At 41.9% G+C, this 27,076-nt stretch overlaps 2 protein-coding genes and 1 pseudogene across 3 annotated transcripts in view; 2 read left to right on the top strand and 1 right to left on the bottom strand.

Annotated features, from left to right (window-relative positions):
- Positions 1 to 17,313, top strand: part of necab2 (N-terminal EF-hand calcium binding protein 2) — a 129,911-nt gene extending 112,598 nt beyond the window's left edge. For both annotated transcript variants that reach the window (XM_023972009.2, XM_023972008.2), the window contains 4 exons: positions 6,527 to 6,639; positions 9,787 to 9,864; positions 14,211 to 14,302; positions 15,277 to 17,313. In XM_023972009.2, the coding sequence (XP_023827777.1) occupies positions 6,527 to 6,639; positions 9,787 to 9,864; positions 14,211 to 14,302; positions 15,277 to 15,305 (312 nt within the window). In that variant the 3' untranslated portion in view covers positions 15,306 to 17,313. The remainder of the gene's footprint in view (positions 1 to 6,526; positions 6,640 to 9,786; positions 9,865 to 14,210; positions 14,303 to 15,276) is intronic.
- On the top strand, positions 3,579 to 4,367 carry LOC139023078 (homeobox protein CDX-1-like). Its single transcript, XM_070435361.1, has one exon. The coding sequence runs from the start codon at positions 3,744 to 3,746 to the stop codon at positions 4,365 to 4,367; it is 624 nt and encodes a 207-aa protein (XP_070291462.1). The 5' UTR covers positions 3,579 to 3,743.
- Positions 17,314 to 18,618: 1,305 nt separating the features above from the next.
- LOC111952736 (putative sodium-coupled neutral amino acid transporter 8) lies at positions 18,619 to 24,653 on the bottom strand (annotated as a pseudogene).
- Between the last annotated feature and the right edge of the window lie 2,423 nt (positions 24,654 to 27,076).

The raw sequence follows: 27,076 nt of genomic DNA, 5'->3' as shown, positions 1-27,076 counted from the left end.
AACTTGGGTCAAACGTTTCGGGTAGCCTTCCACAAGCTTCCCACAATAAGTTGGGTGAATTTTGGCCCATTCCTCTTGACAGAGCTGGTGTAACTGAATCAGGTTTGTAGGCCTCCTTGCTCGCACACGCTTTTTCAGTTCTGCCCACACATTTTCTATAGGATTGAGGTCAGGACTTTGTGATGGCCACTCCAATACCTTGACTTTGTTGTCCTTAAGCCATTTTGACACAACTTTGTGTCACAAGGATGACGCTGGAGAGACGAAGCAGGTACGGGGAGTAACATTTAATAAATAACGGACATGGAACGAGACATAAACAGCGTTAGCAAACAGAAAACAATCAATGCAGAAGCGGGGAACAGAGCTGGGGAACTGACACATATAGGGGAGGAAATGAACAGGTGATAAGAGAGTCCAGGTGAGTCCAATAACGCTGATGCGCGTGACGAGGAAAGGCAGGTGTACGTGATGGATGGCAGGAGTGAGTGATGCAAGGCATTCTGGCGCCCTCAAGCGCCAGGGGGAGGGGAAGAGCGGGAGCAGACGTGACACTTTGGAAGTATGCTTGGGGTCATTGTCCATTCGTAAGTTCCATTTGCGACCAAGCTTTAAGTTCCTGATTGATGTCTTGAGATGTTGCTTCAATATATCCACTTAATTTTCCATCCTCATAATGCCATCTATTTTGTTAAGTGCACCAGTCCCTCCTGCAGCAAAGCACCCCCACAGCATGATGCAGCCAACCCGTGTTTCACGGTTGGGATGGTGTTCTTCGGCTTGCAAGCCTCCTCCTTTTTCCTCCAAACATAACGAGGGTCATTATGGCCAAACAGTTCTATTTTTGTTTCATCAGACCACAGGACTTTTCTCCAAAAAGTATGATATTTGTGCAGTTGCAAACCGTAGTCTGGCTTTTTTATGGCGGTTTTGTAGCAGTGGCTTCTTCCTTGCTGAGCGGCCTTTCAGGTTATGTCGATATAGGACTCGTTTTACTTTGGATATAGATAATTTTGTACCTGTTTCCTCCAGTGTCTTCACAAGGTCCTCTGCTTTTCTGGGATTGATTTGCACTTTTCGCACCAAAGTACGTTCATCTCTAGGAGACAGAACGCGTCTCCTTCCTGAGCGGTATGACGGCTGCGTGATCCCATGGTGTGTATACTTGCGTACTATTGTTTGTACAGATGAATGGGGTACCTTCAGGCATTTGGAAATTGCTCCCAAGGATGAACCAGACTTGTGAAGGTCTACAATTTTTTTCCTGAGGTCTTGGATGATTTCTTTTGATTTTCCCATGATGTCAAGCAAAGAGGCACTGAGTTTGAAGGTAGGCCTTGAAATACATCCATAGATACACCTCCAAACTGAACTCAAATTATGTCAATTAGCCTATCAGAAGCTTCTAAAGCCGTGACATCATTTTCTGGAATTTTCCAAGCTGTTTAAAGGCACAGTCATCTTAGTGTATGTAAACTTCTGACCCACAGGAATTGTGATACAGTGTATTATAAGTTAAATAATCTGCCTGTAAACAATTGTTGGGAAAATGACTTGTGTCATGCACAAAGTAGATGTCCTAACCGACTTGCCAAAACTATAGTTTGTTAACAAGAAATMTGTGGAGTGGTTGAAAAACAAGTTTTAATGACTCCAACCTAAGTGTATGTAAACTTCCGACTTGGCAGGTAGRCTAGTTGTTAGAGTGTTGGGCCAGTAACCGAAAGGTTGCTAGATCGAATCCCTTAGCTGACAAGGTCAAGCTCTGTCCTTCTGCCCCTGAACAAGGCAGTTAACCCACTGTTCCTAGGCCCTTATTGTAAATAAGAATTTGTTCTTAACTGACTTGCCTAGTTAAATAAAGGTCAAATAAAATAAAAAAAAGTTCTGACTTCAACTGTTTATGGTTTCCAGTTTGCATAAAGTCCAGTGAAGTTCCTTGGGGGCTGTCTTGGTATTGGCTTGAGGGGGGATATACACGGCTGTGGCAATAAACGAATAGAATTCTCTTGGGAGATAATACAGTCGGCATTTGATTGTGAGGAATTGTAGGTCAGGTGTTGTTACAATTACACCATGAATCGTTAATCATGAAACATACACCCCTGCCCTTCTTCTTCCCAGGAAGATTTTTATTCCTGTCAGTGTGATGTACTGAGAATCTCGGTGGCTGTACCGACTCCGACAGCATATCCTGAGAGAGCCATGTTTCCGTGAAACAGAGTATGTTACAATCCCTGATGTCTCTCTGGAAAGCAACCCGTGCCTTGATTTCGTCAACTTTGTTATCTAAGGACTGGACATTAGCGAGTAATATACTCGGAAGCGGTGGGTGGTGTGCGTGCCTCCGACGTCTGACTAGAAGACCGAACCGACTCCCTCTCCTCCAGCGGCGTTGTTTTAGGTCGGCCTCTGGAATCAGTTCAAATGCCCTGGGTTACCCCGCTTTGGGAAAGTCGTATTCCTGGTCGTAGTGCTGGTAAGTTGACGCCACTCTGATATCCAATAGTTCTTCCCGGTTGTATGTAATAACACAATATTTTCTGGGCTAACAATGTAAAAAAACAAAATTACTGCAAAGTTTCCTAAGGACTAGAAGCGAGGCAGCCCTCTCTGCGCTCTTTTCATTAAGTAGTGGTTTCTTTGCAGCAATTCGACCATGAAGGCCTGATTCACGCAGTTTCATCTGAACAGTTGATGTTGAGATGTGTCTGTTACTTGAACTCTGTGAAGCATTTATTTGGGCTGCATTTTCTGYGGCTGGTAACTCTAATGAACTTATCTTCTGCAGCAGAGGTGACTCTGGGTCTTCCTTTCCTGTGGTGAACCTCATGAGAGCCAAATTCATCATAGCGCTTGATGGTTTTTGCGACTGGACTTGAAGAAACTTTCAAAGTTTTCCGTATTGACTGACCTTCATTACTTAAATTAATGATATGGACTGTCGTTTCTCTTTGCTTATTTGAGCTGTTCATGACAAAATATGGACTGGGTCTTTTACCAAATAGGGCTATCTTCTGTATACCACCCCATCCTTGTCACAACACAACTGATTGGCTCAAACGCATTAAAAAGGAAAGAATTTCCTCAAATTAACTTTTAACAAGGCACACCTGTTAATTGAAATGCATTCTAGGTGACTACCTCATGAAGCTGGTTGAGAGAATGCCAAGAGTGTGCAAAGCTGTCATCAATGCAAAGGGTGGCTACTTTGAAGAATCTAAAATAGATGTTGATTTGTTTAACACTTTTTTGGTTACTACATGATTCCCTATGTGTTATTTCATAGTTTTGATGTGTTCACTATTATTCTACAATGTAGAAAATAGTACAAATAAAGAACCTTTTGACTGGTACTCTATATAAATATATACATGCAGGATTGGAAATTATGCAGACAATTACATTGATAGAAYCCACAATCTATTTACAATATTAAAGCTGATCCACCCACTCGGTTTTTTTCTTTTATAAAAAAAAAAGTGGGGTAAGGTGCGTCAACAGGTGCGTCGTAGGTTACAGGAGGTCAAGTCGCATAGATAGATATCTAGGAATTTCTAAAGAATTGATGTTATAAATTTTGGGATTACCATGCGCAGAGGAGTTAATTCATTGAGATGTACGTGAGTTACTTGCTGGATAAAGACCACGGAAAGTACTCAAATTCCCGACTCAAACGCTGAACAGTCAGAACTTAATGCAATATACGGATTTCAGTGGTTATCATGACTTCACATGCATGAATGACCCGCATGCCCAGACGACAGGAAAGTGGGGAAATCCGCTTACTTCGCATCTCCACGGGAGGAGTGGTCACCGTGTGGTTCCCCAGATCTGACATCCATCCTGCCTCTGGGGCCGGGAGCTCTTCCATCACTCAACTCACCTGCTGGGCAGTACTCAGAGAGAAGAAACTCGTACGACTGAATCAGACACAATGTACATTCATCCAGTACAGGACTTTCCAGCAAGGAAAGTACAGGGTGGTGAACACATACCAGCAGCGCCTAGAGCTAGAGAAGGAGTGCCAGTACAGCCGCTACATCACCATCAGGAGGAAGACAGAGCTGGCCCTGGGCTTCAGCCTCTCAGAGAGACAGGTACAGATCTGGTTCCAGAACAGCCGCTACATCACCATCAGGAGGAAGACAGAGCTGGCCCTGGGCTTCAGCCTCTCAGAGAGACAGGTACAGATCTGGTTCAGATCTGTTCCAGAACAGCCGCCTAACATCACCATCAGGAGGAAGACAGAGGCTGGCCCTGGGCTTCAGCTCTCAGAGAGACAGGTACAGATCTGTTCCAGCAACAGCCGCTACATCACCATCAGGAAGAAAGACAGAGCTGGCCCTGGGCTTCAGCCTCTCTAGAGGAAGACAGCTGCCCTCTCGTCTCAGACAGTATCGGTGAAAGGCTCTACCCAGAACAGCCGCTACATTACATTTAACGTCATTTAGCAGACGCTCTTATCCAGAGCGACTTACAAATTGGTGCATTCACCTTATGATATCGCAGTGGAACAACCACTTTACAATAGTGCATCTAACTCTTTTAAGGGGGGGGGGTAGAAGGATTACTTTATCCTTCCTAGGTATTCCTTAAAGGAGGTGGGTTTTCAGGTGTCTCCGGAGGTGTGATTGACTCCGCTGACCTGGCGTGCGTTGAGGAGTTTGTTCCACCATTGGGGTGCCAGAGCAGCGAACAGTTTGACTGGGCTGAGCGTGAACTGTACTTCCTCAGAGGTAGGGAGGCGAGCATGCCAGGGTGGATGAACGCAGTGCCCTTGTTGGGTGTAGGGCCTGATTCAGAGCCTGAAGGTACGGAGTGCCGTTCCCCTCACAGCTCCGTAGGCAAAGCACCATGGTCTTGTACGGATGCCGAGCTTCAACTGGAAGCCAGTGGAGAGAGCGGAGAGCGGGGGACGTGAAGATAACTTGGGAAAGTTGAACACCAGACGGGCTGCGGGCAGTCGGATATTGTAGGGGTTTAATGGCACAGGCAAGGGAGCCCAGCCAACAGCGAGTTGCGTATCAGACGGGAGATGACAAGTGCCTGGATTTAGGACCGGCGCCGCTCCTGCGTGAGGCAGGGTCGTACTCTGCGAATGTTGTAAGAGCATGAAACCTACAGGAACGGTCACCGCCTTGATGTTAGTTGAGAACGACAGGGTGTGTCCAGGATCACGCCAAGTTCTAGCACTTGGGAGGAGGACACAATGGAGTTGTCAACCGTGATGGCGAGATCATGGAACGGGCAGCCTTCCTCCGGAGAAGAGCAGCTCCGTCTTGCCGAGGTTCAGCTTGAGGTGGTGATCCGTCATCCACACTGATATGTCTGGCCAGACATGCAGAGATGCGATTCACCACCTGGTTATCAGAGGGAAAGAGAAAAACAGAAAGAGGTAACAAAGCCATAACTAATTAATTAATTATACTAACTAATTTGCATATGTTTGTGCTATCTTTAGGGACAGTTCATAATTTACTGGGGTGAGGGGGTCCAAAATAGGAGACAACCCTCCCCTATTTTGGACCCCCCTCACTGGTGCCCATAGAAATTATGAACTGTCCCTAAAATAGCACAAACATTATGCAAATTAGTTTTGCTACATCACATCAGGAGGAAACAGAGGCTGGCCCTGACCTCATCCTCTCAGAGAGACAGGTACAGATCTTGTTCCAAAAACAGGTGAACCAAGGAGAGGAAGATTACCAAGAAGATCCAGCTGTACCAGCAGGCCTCTAAGACCACAACCACCTGACCCTTACCCTTTCCAGCCTTGCTGACCCTGGAAATGGCTCATGGCAACCAGCTCAACAGCAGCAGCGTTGTCAAGACAATATCAATCAAAGAGGAGTTACTGAGGAGTTCCTTTACTGTGGACAAACTGTACAACACTTGAATAACCATATTTAAACTGCTGTTCCATAAATAAAAAAAGATAGCTAGGTGGGACAACCAAATATTACTGGCATAGTAAGTACACTTTTCCTCAATAAATTAGCTATCAGCAAAGCCGAGGGGGGGGGGGGGGGATCAAGTGCAAGTGTTGGTTCGGGGGGCGAACCAACACTTGCAAAAGGGCGAATGTAAACCAGGAAAAATGCACTACCCTCCCCAAAGCAAAAAATATTTATTAGACAACCCTCCCCTATTTTGGACCCCCCTCACCCCAGTAAATTATGAACTGTCCCTAAAGATAGCACAAACATTATGCAAATTAGTTTTGTTTATACAGTAAGAGAGGGGTATGACAATCAGTTCTTTCATATGCCTAAGCTCTTTCCTAATGCTTATATTCAGTGGGAATATCCTACTTGATATTGCTGGATTAGCCTTAGCCATTACTTTCTATTGGCAACTGACCTGGCAAAAATGGTATTCTGCAATACCATGGTTATATGGCACACTGCAAGCACTCCATAGAGCATTCCCATCACACGATATAATGGCTTTTGTTACCTCTCTCTGTTTTTATCTACCTCTTTTTCTCAACCCCTCTCTCTTCCTTTGTCTTTCTCTCCCCCAGTCCCTGTACCTGATTCGTCAGGAGATGGCGGTATCCCAGAAGCAGCTGGGAGAGTTCTGCGAGGCCCTGAAGCAGTACCTGAAGAATGTCTCTGCCCAAAGAGACTGCTTCCAGTGGGTCCACCTATTTCCCTTTATCTGTCATTGTCAATCTTTCATAATAGTGACCTTTTGTCTGCTGTGTGTGTGTTTTATTTATGGCTGATCTATTCCCAACCTAACTGGTTATTTGTGGAACCCTGCTCAAGTACTTTAGCAATCCTTAATACACAATTTAATATGCGAGACTGATGCTTGACTCCAGTGACTTCTGCACTGACACATTTCTATGTTAACACGATTGTGTCATGCCTTTACAAATCCTCATATTCATCTCTGGAGTGATGGGCTGTGCCTTCATAACGCTTGTTTTGTCACAATGCTCAGCAAGGTACTTAACCCATCCCCCGGTATAATGGCAGGAAGCTCAGGGGAGAGAACATGAATAGATATGAGAAAATAAAGAGGACAAATAAGTCAACATTACAGTGACCTTGGTTGAGGGAGATAGGGAGAGACAGAGAGCCTCTGAGTGCTGGTGTGTGCAGGTTAGTAATGGTTGAGAATCCATCTGACAGAGAAAGGACGTGCTGCATGTGGACTGAAGAGGCAATCAGACCTGTGAAAGGTGTCTGGCCGCCGGATAAACCTGTTAGACACGCTGTTCTCCTCTGCCTCGCCACAACCATCATCAACCAGGAGGAATCTCCATGTGACAAGGGACCATGGAGTGGAAAATAGGGTTGAGCAGATTAGAGAAAGCTGGGTTTAGTTGGACAGAGCCTCTGATCTTTTGCTCTGAGGTAGCCTACTACACAACCTCCAAGTACACTAGAGCACTGCTGTCGTAGCGAGGATATTTCTTTATCAAGAGCTGCATTGTAGAGAAGATGACATGTACAGTGGAAGTCAGAAGTTTACATACACTTAGGTTGGAGTCATTAAAACTTGTTTTTCAACCACTCCACAAATTTCTTGTTAACAAACTATAGTTTTGGCAAGTCGGTTAGGACATCTACTTTGTGCATGACACAAGTAATTTTCCCAACAATTGTTTACAGTTTACAATTCCAGTTGGTCAGAAGTTTACATACAATAAATTGACTGTGCCTTTAAACAGCTTGGAAAATTCCAGAAAATTATGTCATGGCTTTAGAAGCTTCTGATAGGCTAATTGTCATAATTTGAGTCAGTTGGAGGTGTACCTGTGGATGTATTTCAAGGCCTACCTTCAAACTCAGTGCCTCTTTGCTTGACATCATGGGAAAATCAAAAGAAATAAGCCAAGACCTCAGGAAAAAAATTGTAGACCTCCACAAGTCTGGCTCATCCTTGGGAGCAATTTCCAAATGCCTGAAGGTACCACGTTCATCTGTACAAACAATAATACGCAAGTATAAACACCATGGGACCACGCAGCCGTCATACCGCTCAGGAAGGTATCCTAGAGAGGAATGTACTTTGGTGCGAAAAGTGCAAATCAATCCCAGAACAACAGCAGAGGACCTTGTGAAGATACTGGAGGATACAGGTACAAAAGTATATATATCCAAAGTAAACAAGTCCTATATCAACATAACCTGAAAGGCCACTCAGCAAGGAAGAAGCCACTGCTCTAAAACCGCCATAAAAAAGCCAGACTACGGTTTGCAACTGCGGGGAGAAAGATCGTACTTTTTGGAGAAATGTCCTGTGGTCTGATGAAACAAAAATAGAACTGTTTGGCCATAATGACCCTCGTTATGTTTGGAGGAAAAAGGAGGAGGCTTGCGAGCCGAAGAACACCATCCCAACCGTGAAGGACGGGGGTGGCAGCATCATGTTGTGGGGGTGATTTGCCGCAGGAGGGACTGGTGCACTTAACAAAATAYATGACATCATGAGTAAGGAAAATTATGCAGATATATTGAAGCAAAATCTCAATACATCAGTCAGGAAGTTAAAGCTTGGTCGCAAAGGGGCCYAAATAAATAATTTTCTCTACTATTATTCTGACATTTCACATTCTTAAAATCAAGTGGTGGTCCTAACAGACCTAAGACAGGGAATTTTTATGAGGATTAAATGTCAGGAATTGTGAAAAACTGAGTTTAAATGTATTTGGCTAAGGTGTATGCAAACTTCCGACTTCAAATGTACAAATGTATCTTATTTCCTATCATGCGAATCAATGTAGCAGCAGATTCTTAGGACTCGTAAGACTCAGTTCAAAAGGACGAGTTCCTCTACAGTCCGTTTCAGAGCGACTCCCTGGAGCCAAGTCCAGGAAATGGGCCGCGTGTTGTCAGCAGCGTTTTGTAATCTCATCATAATGCACGTAGGGAGGGTGAATAATTTATCACTGAGGAATTGGGCGCTGAGTCTGTACTGCTTCTACTGCTGCTGCTCAATAGGCAATTTGCTTGTCTCTTTTCTAGACTCACTCACACCACCACAATCTAGGTCTGACACTTTCTTTTCCTCCCTCTCATCTCTTTACTCTTGGTTCCTATAAGTGCTTATATATGGTACTAATACATCCTGTCAAACTCCATAAGAATATGTCCTCCTTTTTAGTCATTGAACTCACAGACTCAGATACACACAAACGCTGGCAAAGTTATTTGAAGGAAGCACACAAATGAATGCACAGACCCACACTCAATCAACCTCCCACTGTCCACAGCTTTCTTTTAGATGGACACACACTGACTTGGACATAATGTTTCTTTGGTTTGATTAAGGTGATTGTTGAGCCTTGCACAGCATCTGCCCATCAAATGAAACAATGTAGTGGTCTAATATAGATGTTACCTCCGACAGAGAGCTGCTAGCCGTAATGGAAGCATTCAGCCGGTCAATAAGACATGTCAGGAGTCTCTCCAGTGGAGTTGTGAGCTCCACTGTGATGGAAGCAATTATAAAACCCAGCTCATACAGTAGAACTGTTCTACTGCACTAAACCCGAGGCACAACTCATCCATCTGAACCACTACTGCCCTCCAGTGGAAGATAATGGGTGGGAAGTGAGTGGTGCTAAAGTCAAGTGACTATGGGTGTCTACTGCTATGGTTTATGTGGTGTGCAAGTGTTTCTTTGCTTAACTACCACACATAACTACTACCACATATGCTTATTGGCAATTAACTCTATTAGAATAGTTCATAGTTCTCCAATGTCCACTGCCCATTATTGACTTTCCAATGTCTTACTCTCTTTCTTTTTTATTCCTTTCTTCCTCAGTGTGACTGCAGTGCGGCTGCCAGATGGACTCTCCTTCGTGGTGTATGAGTTCTGGGATGGAGAGGAGGAGTGGAAAAAGTAAGAGCTAGATATGTGTCAGATTTGACCTCGTTCCTCTCTCTCCCACATCTCCTGAACCTTGACTCATTGGTCTTCTTATAATCCCATAGGTCCAATTCACAGAAAAGATGGAATCAATAATGCACAATAATTTGATATTTTTGTACCATTATCTACATCTGATCCGAATTAGTGAATAACTACTATTTTGTATGCACCGTTCTTTTATGAGATACAGTCGCTAGTGAAAGTCTACACAGCCCTTACATTTTTCTGCTTTAAAACTTAATCTCAAAAGGGATTACATTTTTTTTTTCTACCGATCTACACAACCTACTACACACTTTCAAGTTAAAGAAAAAGTATAAAACATTTTCCAAAGGAATAAAAATAACAAAACAAAGACGTTTTGATTGCGTATGTCTTCACACCCCAGAGTTAATACTTTGGCAGCCATTACATCTGTGAATAAGATTTGACCAACTTTGCACAACTCTTAGGGAAAAATMTATCCACTGTTTTTGTCAAAATTGCTCAAGCTCAGTAAGTTTACTTGGGAGTCATTGATGGATGATGGATATTCAAACCTTGTCTCTGACTTTCAAGCAGATTTAAGTCAGGACTGAGGCATGAACACTCAACACCTCTTGGAAAAGCCATTCTGGTTTGTCTTTGGCATTGAAAATTGTAATTGTCCTGCTGAAAAATAAAACTATATCCCAGGGTTAGGTTTTCAGAAGACAGAGGCGGGTTTTCCTCTAACTTTTTAACTAGGCTTTGCTGCTTTCATATTTCTTTAGATCCTGACAAACTCCCCAATCCCGGGAGGTGACATGCATACCCATAACGTGATGCTGTCACCACAATACTTGAAAATGCAGTTGTATTGGATGTGCCCCAAGCCTGTAGTTTTTAATTTAGGCCAAAAAGTGTCTTTGCCGGGTTGTTTTGCAGTATTACTTAGCGGCCTTGTTGGAAACAGAATGGATGATTTTGTTGTTTATTTTATTTTTTACAGGCTTTATTATTTTCACTTTGTCATACAGACCCCGTAKTGTGGCATGAATGCAATGTTTTTTATCCTCTGCATTTTCAAGTATTGTGGTGGCAGCATCACGTTATGGGTATGCTTGTCATCAGCAGGGACTGCGGGGGGGGGGGGGGATAAAAATAAATATCAGGATAAAAATAAATATCAAAGGAGCAAAGGCCAGATAAAAAAGTTAGAGGAAACCCTGCCTCAGTCTTCTAGATACCTAACCCCTGGGATAGTTTTCTTTTTTGGCGTGACAATTGCACACATTTTCATGCCAAAGACACACTGGAATGGCTTTCCAATAGGTGTTGTGTGTTCCTGAATTGTCCAGTCTCATTCCATAGACAAGGTTTGAATATTGCTATCCATCAACGACTCCCAACCAAATTTACTGAACTTGAACAATTTTGACAAAAACAATAGATATACAATGAGTGTACAAAACATTATGAACACCGCTCTTTCCATGACATAGACTGACCAGGTGAATCCAGATGAAATCTACATTATGGTCCCTTATTAATGTCAGTTGTTTAATCCACTTCAAATCAGTGTAGATGAAGGGGAGGAGACAGGTTAAAGAAGGATTTGTAAGCCTTGAGAGAATTGAGACATGGATTATGTATGTGTGCCATTCAGAGGGTGAATGGTCAGGACAAAAGATTTAAGTGCCTTTGAACGGGGTATGGTAGTAAATGCCTGGCACACCGGTTTGTGTCAAGAACTGCAACGCTGCTGGGTTTTTCACGCTCAATAGTTTCCCATGTGTATCAGGAATTGTCCACCACCCAAAGTTGGTAGAATCTTATTCAAAATGTTTTGCAGCTGTAATGGCTGCCAAAGATGCTTCCACCAAGTATTAACTCTGGGGTGTGAAGACATAAGCAATCAAGACATCCTTTAAAAATATATGTAAATCATTAATTTGGAAAATATCCTATACTTTTTCTTAAACTTTGGAAGTGTGGAGTACAAAACCTAATTAATTTAAAATATATATTTTAAGGCAGCAAAATGTGAAGACTGTGCAAGGGATGTGTAGACTCACTATGCACTGTGTGTGTATTTCTTACATGATTGAGTAGATGAATACAGAAGAGCCATCGTTGCTTAGTGTTTTTGTTGTTCATACTAAGGTAACATCTGGAGTCAGTCTTTGGTTAAGTAGACTCCTGAGGTCAGTGGAGGCTCCTCAGAGGAGGAAGAGGATGACCATCCTCCTCAGTGAATTTCATAAAAATAAAAATAGTGAAACATTTAAAAAGTTATAATTTTTAGATAAAACTATATTAAATATATTCACGTCACCAAATAACTGATCAAATACACTGTTCTGCTATTCAGGTCTACAATAGTCTCAATGGCTGACAAGGTAAAAATCTGTCATTCTTCCCCTGAACAAGGCAGTTAACCCACTGTTCCTAGGCCGTCATTGTAAATAAGAATTTGTTCTTAACTGACTTGCCTAGATAAATAATGGTTAAATAGAAGAAAAAAATGAAAAAAACTGCAGTCTGTATGGTAGCACCATGGTGTAGCCAGAGGACAGCTAGCTTCCGTCCTCCTCTGGGTACATTGACTTCAATACAAAACCTAGGAGGCTCATGGTTCTCACCCCCTTCCATAGACTTACACAGTAATTATGACAACTTCCCGGAGGACGTCCTTTAACCTATCAGAGCTCTTTCAGCATGAACTGATATGTTGTCCACCCAATCAAAGGATCAGAGAATTAATCTAGTACTGAAAGCATAAGCTACAGCTAGCTATCACTGCAGTACATGAAATGTGGTGAGTAGTTGACTTAAAGAGAGAGAAAAACAGTAATTAATTTCTGAAAAAATGAAGGAGAACCAAGAGAGAGATATTTAGTATTTTTTTTCATCGTCACTTTCACTTACTTAGCTAGCAAATGCAGCTAGACAGTTTACCCTACTCAAACATCTGGCTCAAACAGAGGGATGTATGTTAGCTAGCTAACTATGACTATCCAACACAATACTATGACTTTTCCAAGTCAGGGTAAGCTTTTGGTTTTATTCATTTATTGTCACCGGGGCCCACCGGTGTAACTGCTAAACTGCTTACTAACTGTATACTGTACAAATGATTGTAGCATGTTTAGTAACACGTTAATTCTATTAGCTATGTTGACTATGACATTACTTTAGCTAATATGGTGACAACGATGTAGGCTGTGTGTAGCGGTTATTATATGGTTTGGCTTGGAAAGTTTTTTTCGCTTGGTCACATGCAGCTGATGTGTTGTGCATTGAAGTCCACAAGTGAAGGGAAAAGGTGAGAGGAGGAGCGTGCATAAATGCGAGAAGAAATACAACATGGCTGCTATGAAAGTGAACTGTGTTTACGTGCGATCAGGGTTTATTCATTCTGCCAATTCTGTTGAAAAACGTTTCTTAAACAGAAGCAAAAGGAATAAAACGGGGATAAACACACCTGAATTTGTCCAATAGAAACTCTAATGTGCAATGGTTGTACTAATGATTACACCCTAGATGAGCTAGATGCACTGTCTGTCCATGTGTCACTGTCTGTCACTTAAAAAATGTATCTTGACATGTGTGCACCTACAGTATGTTGTAAACTTTCATTCATAGGCTAGGTTGTAACAACCTCATGATGGGTATAGGGAAAATGTGAGTATAATGTAGTAGCCTAAACCTATCGACGTTACATTGAGCTGGGTGAATGGAATATGAATGACAGTCATCCAATATGCTGTAATAAAAACAAAAAAGAATCGTCCTCCCTCATCTTAAACGGCACAGACCACCAGATGTGACTCTACAGCAGCAGGAATCAAATCAAATCAAAGTTTATTTGTCACGTGCGCCGAATACAACAGGTGTAGACCTTACAGTGAAATGCTTACTTACAGGCTCTAACCAATAGTGCAAAAAAGGTATTAGGTGAACAATAGGTAAGTAAAGAAATAAAACAACAGTAAAAAAGACAGGCTATATACAGTAGCGAGGCTATAAAAGTAGCGAGGCTACATACAGACACTGGTTAGTCAGGCTGATTGAGGTAGTATGTACATGTAGATATGGTTAAAGTGACTATGCATATATGATGAACAGAGAGTAGCAGTAGTGTAATCTAGCTACAGCTAGAATAAGGCTGACATAATTACTTATTGATGTTTTTGGGGATGTGCTGAGGCTGTAATGCGTCTTTATCTTGTATGTTCTCATTAATATTTTACTGCTCACAATATAATCTATGGGGAATACTGAAGAAGTGAGTGGGCATGCATATGTCCACGTCTGTCTTTGTGTGATCTTATGCCCTCCACCTCTGTCCTCAGACACCTCCAGACTGCGTCCTCCAAGGCCTTTCAACATGTTAAAGTGGACACTCTGTGCCAGCCTGAGGCTGTGTCCACTGTTGCTGTGCCAGGTTAGTCTCCTGAGAGGGCAACCAGGTCTCAGAGAATTTCATATTGTTCTGTACATAAATCCGAGACACTCGATTTAGTATAATATGTTACGTTTGCTATGGTTACATAAGACAGATGCTTACATAAGGCAAATTAAAAGGAGGGTGGTTGGTTCGGGGTTGATGGGTGGGCATAGTAACACAAAAGTTGCGAGTTCAAATCTCATCACAGACAACTTTAGCATTTTAGCTTACTTACTACTTTTTTGCTACTTTCCAACTACTTAGCATGTTAGCTAACCCTTTTCCTAACCTTAACTATTTTAACTAACACTTCACCTAAAGATAACCCTTTTAGCTAACCCTTCCCCTAACCCTAACCGTTTAACCTAACTCCTAAACTGAACCCTAACCCTAACCCAGCTAACATTAGCCACCTAGCTATTATCCGTAACATATCATACGAATTGTAATTCGTAACATATCATATGAAATTGGTGATGGACATCCACAAATGAATACATACCATACAAAACATAGCATATTGTACTAAATGGAGTGTCTTGGATATACGTAGGAATAATACGAAATGCTCTGAGTCCAGGTTGGAGAGGGATGCTGGCATAGTGCCATGTGTCTGGGATGGATGGGGAGCCCTTAATGCAAGGGAACCTACTGGGGAGAGATCTGTTCAATGTAGAGCAGGAACAGTCAGGGAAAGCACATACCTTGATATTTATTGTTGTGGACTTATTGTTATTGGCATGAATGCATAAGGCCTTATGTCTTAGACTTACCCCAGACAAACCTGAAAATGTATGACATTCAATTTTAATTATATATCGCAGTGTATCATCACTGTATTATCACATTTGAGCAGAGAAACAGTAGATGTGAGTGTCAATGTGTGAGTGTGTTAATGATAGACTTGTTTTTCTGTATTCCTGAGCTGCTTGTGTCTTAACTGAACTCCCCCTCTGTCTCTCTCCCTGCAGCCGCCTGGTGCAGCCTGAGCAGAGACTGACAGGGGTGGGGCCAGATTGCCTGAGTCTGCAACACCCCCCATCCTTAGCTCCCCCGTAACCTCCCTCACCCGCTCTCTCTCACCCTCACAACCCCTCTCTTTCTCTCTTTTGTAAGTACATGTTTACACAGTGTCTGTTTGATATTGAGGCAAAATGGAATGCGTCAATTGCAGTGAATATTGAACAGTGCATTAAAGCGAGATTACCTCCATCCAATGCATTTCTTCATCGTATCGTTCACCCTCAAGTCATAGTAGAAATGAGGTGAACAGTTAACCTGCTTTTGAGGCTCTCGTGCATGTCATCCATTTTGACTAAAGACATGAACCCACTACTGCTAATGGTAGACTAATAGAGCGCTCAACATTCGTCTCTATCAAGCAGTTAAGGTTGTTTTTTCCGTTGTGTTAAAAGTACATGTATGAATCAGCACTGGATATATTAGCTGTTAAAGTCTAGTAAAATTATATGAAAAAATGTTATATTATAATTATATTTGTATTGACGTCTTTAGTGATACAGTGCAAAATTATGAAGAAAAAGCAATTACTACAAAAGTAGCAAAACTTGGTTTGCTGCAGCAGTTCCCTTTTTGACCAACACAATCTCAAGCCTTAAACATCAACATATGGTTGAGGTTGTAAGTGGGTACCTAGGTAGGATTTCCCATAAACACACACTAATTAGATTTTAAACATCTAACGCACAGCCCCATATTACAATCACAATGTTCATTGCAATTGAGCAAAAAGGAGATGTTTACACACCTATCAAGCAAAATGACAGTAACAGAAAATATATCAGAATGTTCACCCACCAATCCAGTTAGAGAAGAACCATGACGACTTTGTCCAACCTCAATTTCACCAACCTGAAATCAACATGATCAAACAGAGACCCAGTCAAAAACCACAATGTACATAAATGGAATATAGCGATTACAGATATATAAAGTATGAGAGTATTATAAATGATCAAAATATGAATGTTATCTATAAAGAATAATGTATGAATCACTCATCTTGATCAACCTTTAGAGGGCGGAATATTTCACCTACTTTGCCATTGAATTTCTTAGTTTGTCCTGTAAGCACCTGAAGGTCATGGCAAGCCTGTCCTTAACCAATGGGGGAATATCAAACTCTCCCTCCCCAGGATAACATTCTCAGATAATATCAAGTAAGTAATAACAAATACTGTCCTTGTGCACTGTAAAATAAATAAAACAGTTTGTTTACTTGCCTTTGATCATAACTAGGACCACCACTGAAATGGAATGAACTCATGTCCAGTTCAATCTCTGGTGCTAGGCCACATTACACTTTACCTTGAGAGAACCCTGGACTTCTCAGTGTTAATGCACCTGTGATATTAATCAATAATAAATAGCACGCCTTGGGCTTTATATTAGCCTCAGCATCAGTATTACAGAATGGAGCAAGAGCATGGATCCCTTGTTGACAGATGTGTGGAAATTCTACTGGAAAGGTTTTCTATTTATCCGTTGCTTCTGTTGGGTTCTGTATGAACAGGTCAGAGCCAGCCAGACAAAAAAAATGCCAATACTATTTCTATAACATTCCTGGCTGTTCCCTAAACTGTGCAATCAATTTTTTTCTCCTTATCCCTCACTTGAGTGCATGTTAAAATGAATGTCCAGTAACTTATTTGCTGTAGTATTTAGCCATGCTATTTTCAATGGGTTTTGTGCGTTTCTTATTTTTCTTTTATAGTATTCCTATAAAGGACAGACAAAACAAAAATATATATGAATATAAAATGCCATACAGAATGAACATTCACTTTTATGGCAATGTTTAATGAAATACTAATTCTTATACTTATGTATGTTTCAGTAAAATGGCTTTCTCTCTTTGAGTGTAGAGACTTATTGCAGGGATGCAAGTACTATATTTAGTCTTAACGTTGTTGAAATTCTAGATAATGTAGAGTGATGCAACTCAATAAAATGGTAATACTGAAATAAACCATGAATCTGTTGCTTGATTGCTTTACATTTCTGTTGTATGAAGACAAGCGAAACAAGTGCCAGTGCATATTTCCTATTAAACTTTTTTTTAAACTAAACAAACATGTCAATACAATGATGAATATCGCTATACTGTACACAGAAGGCAGAATTGTATCTTGAGTTAGCAATCTACACGAGAATACACAATTTGTTCATTCAAAATATCAATGCAAACACCTTTATACACAAGACAAACATTTAGGGCAGCAGGAAGCCTAGCACTTAAGAGCGATGGGCCAGTAACCAAAAGGTTGCTGTTACGAATCCCAGTCGACTAGGTAAAAAATATATATATTGATGTGCCTTTGAGCAAGGCACTTAACCCTAATTGCTCGAAGTCTAGAACCAACAGAACCCTGAACAGCATCTACCCCCAAACCATAAAACTGCTAAATAGTTATAGCAATATCTAACATGTAATCTAACAATTCCACAACAACTACCTAATACACACAAATCTAAGTAGAGGAATGGAATAAGAATATATACATATAAATATATGGATGAGCAATGACAGAGCTCATGCAAGATGAGTGATGCAAGATATTTAAACATTATTAAAGTGGCATTATTAAAGTCACTAGTAATCAATTTAATAAAGTGGCCAATAATTTCAAGTCTGTATGTAGGCGGCAGCCTCTCTGTGTTTGTGATGGCTGTTTAACAGTCTGATGGCCTTAAGATAGAAGCTGTTTTTCAGTCTCTCGGTCCCAGCTTCGATGCCTGTGATACCTGTTCTGACCTCGCCTTCTGGATGGTAGTGGGGTGAACAGGCAGTGGCTCGGGTGGTTGTTGTCCTTGATGATCTTTTTGGACTTCCTGTGACATCGGGTACTGTAGGTGTCCTGGAAGGCAGGTAGTCTGCTCCCGGTGATGTGTTGTGCAGACCGCACCACCCTCTGGAGAGCCTTGCAGATGTGGGCGATGCAGTTGCCGTACCATGCAGTGATACAGCTCGACAGGATGCTCTCGATTCTTACTTCAGTGTATTGGACAGTGAGCAGAATACATTCTGCGAATGAAATAACTAAAAAGATTACTACCCCATGTCCTACCCAGCCAACAGATCTCACACAATGAAGACATACCAGTTAGTCTAGACACCTGGAGAGTAAGTGGTGGGAAAAGGTGAAATGTAACAGAGTTCAGAGGACATAACACACAACCCTCAGAATAAAGGACTCCAAAAAGAGCTCTGTGTTACCAAAGGTGATGAGGATGAAAAGCCATCAGGCATTTAACAAGATGTCGATGATAAATAAGGGTGATGAAGATAAGGGTTAGATCTTAGTGAGTAGCTGCATTATGGCAGTGGTGGTGCTCTGTCCAAAGACGAAGGCTCCACAGATCAGAGTGATATCATCCCTATGTTGTTACAGTAGGACCACTCTGAGAGGGAATGGGGGAGGGGTTAGTGAGAAAATAAAGGAGAGAAATTGAGTATATTTTTTAAGGATTTGGATGAATGAATGGTTTGAATGAGTGACCATGATTGGTTTAAACTTACCTTGTTATGACAGATACTGTCTCTGATTGCATGTCAAATACTAGACATAATCCTGCAGACAAGCAGAGCAAGCAAACATATCTCTGCTGCTTCAATTTACATGCAACCATGTGGGAGATAGTGGTGTGAAAGAGGGAGAATTTTCCCACCTAGGAAAATTAAGATGAAAAATGCGCTTATTCCCCCGATGACACTGATAACCTTGCTGATGTTTGGGATGAACATGGCGATGAGGACGGTGACAGTAATCCAGGCTATGGTCAGCCCCACATGGCTACGGTTCTCATACGACTCCGTCACCATGTGGAAGCGCCGACGGAAACTCAGCAGTGAGTCCTGAATCACTGACCTGTTTGCAGAAAGTCAGAGACACTGCAATGAGACTCACTGGGCCAAACAGGCAACTTTACTAACAAGTTATTTATTTAGGCTCATATGCTCTGATTGAATGGCTAATGAATGCCCATTATTAAATGCTCTCCAGCCATGATGTTACTTTCCTAGCAGGYGGATGATGGGGTAGATGGTGATGATAGAGATCCCAAAGAGCAGTCTTGCAATGATCATGAGGACAACGTCCCCTGTGTGTGACATCAGAATATCTGCTGCAACATCCTTGCCAAATGTCAGGTATCTGTAAACACCTGAACCAAAAAGGGAGGGGGAATGCATTCAGACACCAACTTTGCATACACTTTTAGACAAAAAAGGTGATTTCTAGAACCTAAAAGGGTTCACGTAATTATAAGGAATTCCCCTCGACCACGCACACAAATTTAGGAAAACAAATATTCTTTCCATTGACCCTGTGTAAAAGAGTCAACGTTGTTGTTGAATTTATGTTATACAGAAATAACAAAACATGCTGAAAAAGCTGCTGTGTTGTTCAATATACATGTAACCAGGTCAAAAATCCCAACCTATAGTTCGCAATGCTCCCACGTAGAGAAATAGAGGATGTGAGAAGAGCCCTGTGACTTCAGGCTATTCATCTTGGGAGAGTGGGAAATGTGGGAACCCGGAGTCCAAATAGGCCACACGTAGCTAGCTATGTTTGTGGGAAACATTTAATCACAGATAAGACATTTAACTTCTTTTGTACAGTCCGTTTGTAACTCCACTCACTACTTGTAGCTATATTGTCCGTTTGTTTGTGTTGTTGGTCTTGGCTAGCTTAATGTTCCGGTCGGTAGCTAACTAGCACTCACTCACTTGGATGTTAGCATTATCATGAAAAGGGGCATGAGGGAAGCCCTACAATATTACCTTTTTCTAAGTGGTGAGAACGGGAGGGAGTAGGCAATGTTGAAAAGTAACATTTAGATATGTTGTACTTCTTTAAAATGTAGTTTTGTAATTTACTAAAACAAGAAAATTGAATTTGAAAAAAGTCATGTTTTTGCTGAGTCAAAGTAGTAACCTAGGTAACCACAGGTTGTTTTCCCCACAGGCGGGGAGGGCCGCGACGTTCTATCTAATACCGTCTGGGTCTATAGGAAAACCCTTTGAAGAACCCTTTTTGGTTCCAGATAGAACCCTTTCCACAGGGGGTTCTACATGGAGACCAAAAGGGTTCTAACTGAAACCAAAAAGGGTTCTACTAAGAGTGTGCAGTCGTATAGTCGCTGTGTTCACTACAATCACTTGGTGCTATCAGATAGAGTATTGAAAGGATGAGCCTCACAAGTTAGGGATTAGATGACCAGGCAGAAGAACATGGACAACACAGAGATGAACACCCAGTGGGACAGGCTTTTGCTCTCCATGCTGCTGCATGCTGCTGTAGATGGCTGTGCAAGCCTTGTGACACTGGAGCACAGAATGATACAGAACAGGACATGGCAGACTCAGAATGCAAAGCACAGATAAACATGGCTACATAGACCTGAGACTGAGACTTGTGTCACTCATATAGCTCTAATTTTCACAGACAGTGCCCACAGGAAAAAGAACCCCAACACTTAATCCTTTGAATCATTCTGGTGTCCAGTTAGTCTCAATGTAAGAGCCAGAGAAACGATCAATAGTATGGGGCTCCAAAGCTGTTAATGCTCCAAGTCATAGAACGTCAAAGCCTTTGTCATGAGCTAAGACAAGCTTCCAATTCAACAGTATGCATTACATAAGCAAAGTTCAACCAGGTTTCCTCAATATGTTCCTCCAACATTCCTTCATCCCACCTTCCTTCAGGATCTCCATCATTCCTTTTTCTTCTCCAGCTAAGTAATCAATCAGCCTGGGGGTGCAGGGGCTCAGCTAGCTGGGCTTTGTGGGCCTCTTTTAGCTTCGTATGAACCATCCTGATCTCGCAAGCTTACGTTCTGTTTCGCTAAACGGATGGCTAAACAGAATGTAAGCTTGAGAGATCAGGATGGTTCGTACAACACTAGTCCTCTCTCCCACTGCCCTTTAATTGCATTTCTGATCATCCTCCTGTGTTTCCTTGGTTACTCAGAAGATTACAAAAAACTACCTCTGGAAGAAAAGTGGAAAATAACACTTATTTTCAATCTTACCCAAGTTCAAATATTGAACAGAGAACCAGCTCTCCTTAGCCATTTTAAAGAGCAGGATAGCCTGAGGCTCGGCTGGACTGTGATGGGTTTTCAGACAGCTCCTCAATTGACCAGAATTTGGGGTAAATGCCAGACCTTTAGCCATTGGCTTCATAAAGAAAAGAATCTAACATCACTAGTAACCTCTTTGAAAACCAGACATGATTGAAGCCGTACTCACCTGAAAGCCAAAGCAGATGGTCGGGATAACGCTGAACATCGAAGGCATAGAGCTTATTCTACAGAGAGGCAACAACAAAACTATGGAAAGGCTTTTTCTAAAGTACCTGATCGGACCTTTGAGGCAATGTCAGTCTTTTACAGTTCATGTGTCAATCACACTGACAAATTACAATGTGTGGGCGGCTGATGGCCATGACTTCACTCCCAAACAGTCAAAATGTTGTTGAAAATTAAACTACCTTTAACAAGAGCAGAAGGTGTAAGAGCAACTTTTATTAAAATATCATCTTATATCCTGATCTCACAGACCTAATGACCTACATGCATAAAAGGCTACATTTAACGTTGACAGCATTTTTCTACCTGGCACATAGACCTATCATAGAGGCCTCTACTGTTCACCTCAGATTATATAACAAAGATAGAAATGACTCATTAATTGAGATTACAAGCACTCACCCACTACTGTAGAGGGTGGATATGTGCACCTCACGGTCCTCTCTTGTGTGACATTTCACAACGATGGCCACTGTTAGGTATGTAGCGGCCAGAGTACCTAAAATACTTCAAAGAGGGGGAAAGGCTTGAGTATAACATGATATTGAATATGGCAGCAACAGACATGTCAATATTGCAATGTTAAAGTAGTCTTTGCAATGCCGTATTAGACTGCCCATAAATACCTCACCTGATGTACTTCTGAATACTGATCTCTTTAGGGATGGAGAGAGGGAGGATGAGGAAGACACACAGGAGGATGAGGACAAAATGCGGGTCTGTTTACCAGTGGTATGGCATGTCTGCTTCGTGCAATCCAGTTATCAACACAAACACATAAATAACATCATGAAACATGTATCAGATATTATGTTGTCAATCTATATCATTAACCCATTTCCTATGAGCATCATTACATAATGAGAATGGGGGAAAACAAAATCAGATGATTTCAAAGGCTCCAGAAGAAATAGTTCAGGAAGGAATTACTATAACATAATCCAGCAAGAGATCTCAGGGAGTGTGGTCATGGAGATGACTCACATTTCTCCAGCTGGTCCGTTACTATGACCAGGAAAGCCACAGAGATCATGAAGAGGTTGAAGACGAACACGACCTCACAGAGTTGCCCGATCGCAGGCCCACACACATCCTTCACCACGGCTTGGTATGTGTTCTGACCACTGATGCAGGAGGAGTAGCCCAGGATTACCAGGCCACTGATGAGGAACACCTGGGGCGGAGAAGGGATAAAAATACAATCAACAGGTTGCTCAGTGGGAGAAGAGAGTTGTGATTGATCAATGGATTAGAGAGTAGGCCTATGAAGGATAAAAGTGATGAGAGGAAGGGATAACCAGAGGAAATGTCAGAGAGAGGTGAATATCAGTTATTACACTAGTCTAGAGAATGACTGGTGTTCTTGATATTGATTCTATATAAAATGCAAAAACTGGAAATCATTTGACCTTTCCCAAAAATAATCACCAACACCCAATTCCAGAAGGTTCACCAGCGCATTAAATTACATGTCAAGTAAGTCAATGGGATTTAGTAGAGATAGAGTAGATTGGATTGTTTAAATTGGTTTGAATTAAGTTTAAAAACAGGAGGAGATGGTTAGTGATGGTTGTAATTTAGTTAAAGAACAGGAATATAGGCTATACATGTTTTGCCTACCAGGGTCAGCAACCTGGTCTCAGAGCATTTAGTATTATTCTGTATGTAAATCTGAGACACTCCATTAAGTATGATATGTTACGTTTCTTATGGTATGTCTTAATTTGTGGATGTCCATCACCCATTTCATATGATGTTACAAATTACAATTCGAATTACATGTTACAAATTTTCAAAACATACAATATGTTATTAATTTTCAAAARGTACAATATGCTAGGAATTTTCAAAACGTATGATATTGTAATGATCTGACTAGATCATAAAGGAACAATTCTCCAGACAGAGGTTTGAGTTTACGAATTGACGGTTTATTAAACCAACTTTACACAGGCTACTGTTTGGCCGTAGCCCACGCCAAATAAATGAAAGATAACCCACAAGCCAATCGTGACCTTCTCTTGTGAAGCCCAGACGTAAGAGAGAGAACAAAGGCTAAACCTGGTCTTAACTTCCAATGCTCCATCCCCCTGCCCAACCCCCCTCCACGCCACTCCGCCAACCGCCAGGATGCCCGGCATCAGAACATTCCAGGCATTCCCGTGATTGGCAGATAGCAGGTTGATTGACATGTCGGACCCCGCGAACACTGGGTACTGGTAAGTACAACACAACCACCTACTAGCCTAACACATAACACACAGCTGTCTGTGCGGGTCGCTACAATATGTTACGAATTCTATCTAGGTGGCTAACGTTAAGTAGCTCGTTAGCTAGGCTAGGGGTTAGGGTTAAAGCTAGGGTTAAGTTTAGGAGTTAGGTTAAAGGGTTAGGGTTAGGGGAAGGGTTAGCTAAAAGGGTTAGGGTTAGCTAACATGCTAAGTAGTTGGAAAGTAGGTAAAAAGTAGTAAGTAGTTATAAAGTTGTTAATTAAGTAACATTCTAAAGTTCTCTGCAATGAAATTCTAACTTGCAATCTTTGGGTTGCTAGACGTTAGTGTTATACGCCCACCCATCCAACCACCCTACTTTCATTTTTGCCTTAACTAACATTTTGTCTTATGTAACCATACCAAACTTATCATACTAAATACAGTGTCTCGGATTTACATACAGAATAATACGAAATGCTCTGAGACCAGGTTGGGGTCACTAAAGTCACTAACCATTCCACGCGACTGCAGTGTGAATTCCCCTGGCTTTCTCAAAAGCCCAAGGGAAATTGAGAAGTCCCGCACCAAGCGCAGATTTGAGCATGAGGAAAACTGCTCCCATAGATGCAAGTCTTGGGCCGTCTGTATCGAGCACGGGCTTGGCCAGCAAGCTGATGCTTTCTCTCGCCAACTCTTCCATGCTTGGTCAGACTTGCTCCAAACTCTTTGAAAAACCTATGCAACTCGTGCCAGGCGGTATTCACATGAATATGCTCAACATGAACTGGAAAGTAGGCTGGAGCAGGGAGGGTTGAAAGTGGAGGTGTCTCCCAAGTTTTCAAACCAATGATAACCATGCTCCACTTGTTTCCAATTTCAAAAGAGTTTACCCTTTATGAATTACCACGTGAACAAACTGTCAATGCTCAATATTCATTACTTCATTGAGATAGGTGATATGAGTCAGGCAGATCGCTCAAGAGTGACTTCGAAATTGGACGCCTATCCACATCCTGAGGACGTCGGGAAATTCCACAAGGAGCAATAGTGAGCACTATTACCATCAAGTAGACTTGGGCTTTGATAGGGCGTTATGGGTGGGGGTGGCGAATGGGTGTAATCCCAGACGGTTGCATATTCGATCCCAGTAGTGGACACTTGTTTTAAAAACATTTGTCAACCCGGGGTATCAAAAAACACTGACATTTGACCTTTGGAGCAACTTCGAAATTATATCTTTGGAGAAGCATGAATAAACATCTAATTGAGAGCTTGTTGACCTGAGTGACCCAGGTTGACCTGCACTGGTGGCCTCAAGTGAATCAAGGCAGCAACAAGTAGCCCATGATGTTTTTCGAAATAAAAACTATAACCAAATGTTGTAAAGTTGTGATGATCTTACAGCCAGTCTAATATATCCAGTAATTTGTCCAGTAAAGTATATGCCCCTTGATTTTAAAGAATTACTTAAAATATCATGCTTTTGTTTAACTCTATAGCTTCAAATCATGGTTTAAAAAGTAATGTTGCTCTCATGGAATGTAAGTCCTGTCCTTGAGCAATACAGATAGGGGACAGTGAGCCATTTTTTACATTTAGCGTCACTACGTCTAGGGAAATATAGTATTCGTTCTAACAAAGATAGTGTATATTTCAGGATGTTGTGTATCCCTGGAAATAATCAGAATACATAACCGTTAAGAAAACATAGCTTATCCCGGGTATGTGGTAAGTTGAGCATAGAGGCAGGGTAAGTTGAGCCGCTTTGGGGTAAGTGGCTGATGGTGCTGGTAGGTCAAAGTTTAATTCATGGAATATGGGTGTGGTATATTGTATATCTTAAATGTATGCCTACATTCAGACCACAGGAGGTTGGTGGCACCTTAATTGGAGAGGACGGGCTCGTGGTAATGGCTGGAGCGGAATCAGTGGAATGGTATCAAATTCAAACAGTTTGATGCCATTCCATTCGCTCCGTTCCAGTCATTATTATGAGCCGTGATTCAGATGTCTGGAACAAGGATGTTGTTTCGATGTGCCAATTGGTAGACAAGTTCTCTGCATGAGGCTACTAAGCCCAAGAAACTGGTCGGCGAAAATGTGGCCACACCGGTCTGAAAATGTGGGCACAATCAGAATGTGGATAAGATCAGGACAAAGGATGCATGTTAAAGCTCTGTTTATACCTGGTTCTATAGACCCCAAATGATGTATAAAACAATCTTAAAACGATCTACTTTGGTTTTTATGCTACCGTGTAGCACAGCAGTCTAAGGCACTGCATCTCAGTACTAGAGGCGTCACTACAGACCCTGGTTCGATTCCGGGCTGTATCACAACCGACCGTGATCAGGAGTCCCATAGGGCGGCGAACAATTGACCCAGCATCATCTAGGTTAGGGGAGGGTTTGGCCGGGATAGGCCATTATTGTAAAATAAGACTTTATTCTTAACTGACTTGCCTAGTTAAATTAAGGTTAAATAAAAATAGACAAGCATCATGAAACGTATAACCCAAATTCATTTGACTTCGTGAAAATCTGATCTTTGGCACTAACTTGCTTACCACTTTTTCCATGTGGTTTCATTCAGACTTCATGCGATGATTTCCTAAATATTAGGTTACATTCAGTTTGTATGGTTTCCTAGAAACAAGGGGTGGCTCAACTTACCCCTCTCCCCTACATACATCACTAGGGTGGGTGTGGGTTGCCAGGTCTGTGGTGGTGGTGAAGCCTGTAGGTACGGGTTTGCTGACTCACATTCGGCAATGTCAGGAGGAGAAATAGTTGGCTCCTTTTCTTGGCTGCTGGGAACTTTCCAAGGGAAAAGAGGGCATGTGACCTCATTTAGGAAAATATTTTAAAAATCCATTTAACCCCAGATAACTGGTTACAGGGTCAGTTCCCATGTTCTCCAGGTAATTGGCATACATTGTGGGCTGTCACCTGAGAGATCAGTGACCAGTGACATTTTCACAGGCTGTTCACCCCCATTAAAAAGTGGATCAGGCTGGGTGAATCTTTAGCAGGACCGCTCATCWCCTTTTATGGAATTAGTCCACTTCACAACCAAGGAGGTGACGGAATGGTGGACAAGGAGACTGATTCTCAGACAACTGATGGAATTTGAGGGAGGCTATAGTGGGATCTCTGGTATGGCATTACTACCATACTATTAAACTACTAAGATCATACACTGCAATTCTGATATGAGAAACACT

Source organism: Salvelinus sp. IW2-2015, linkage group LG26 (genome assembly GCF_002910315.2).
Source record: "Salvelinus sp. IW2-2015 linkage group LG26, ASM291031v2, whole genome shotgun sequence".
Classification (NCBI taxonomy): Eukaryota; Metazoa; Chordata; class Actinopteri; order Salmoniformes; family Salmonidae; genus Salvelinus; species Salvelinus sp. IW2-2015.
Note: the sequence above shows the minus strand (reverse complement) of the source record. Positions and strands in the feature narration are given on the sequence as shown.

Excerpts from the sequence above, each read along its gene's own strand:
- LOC139023078 (XM_070435361.1), top strand. The coding sequence starts at position 3,744 with ATGACCCGCATGCCCAGACGACAGGAAAGTGGGGAAATCCGCTTACTT.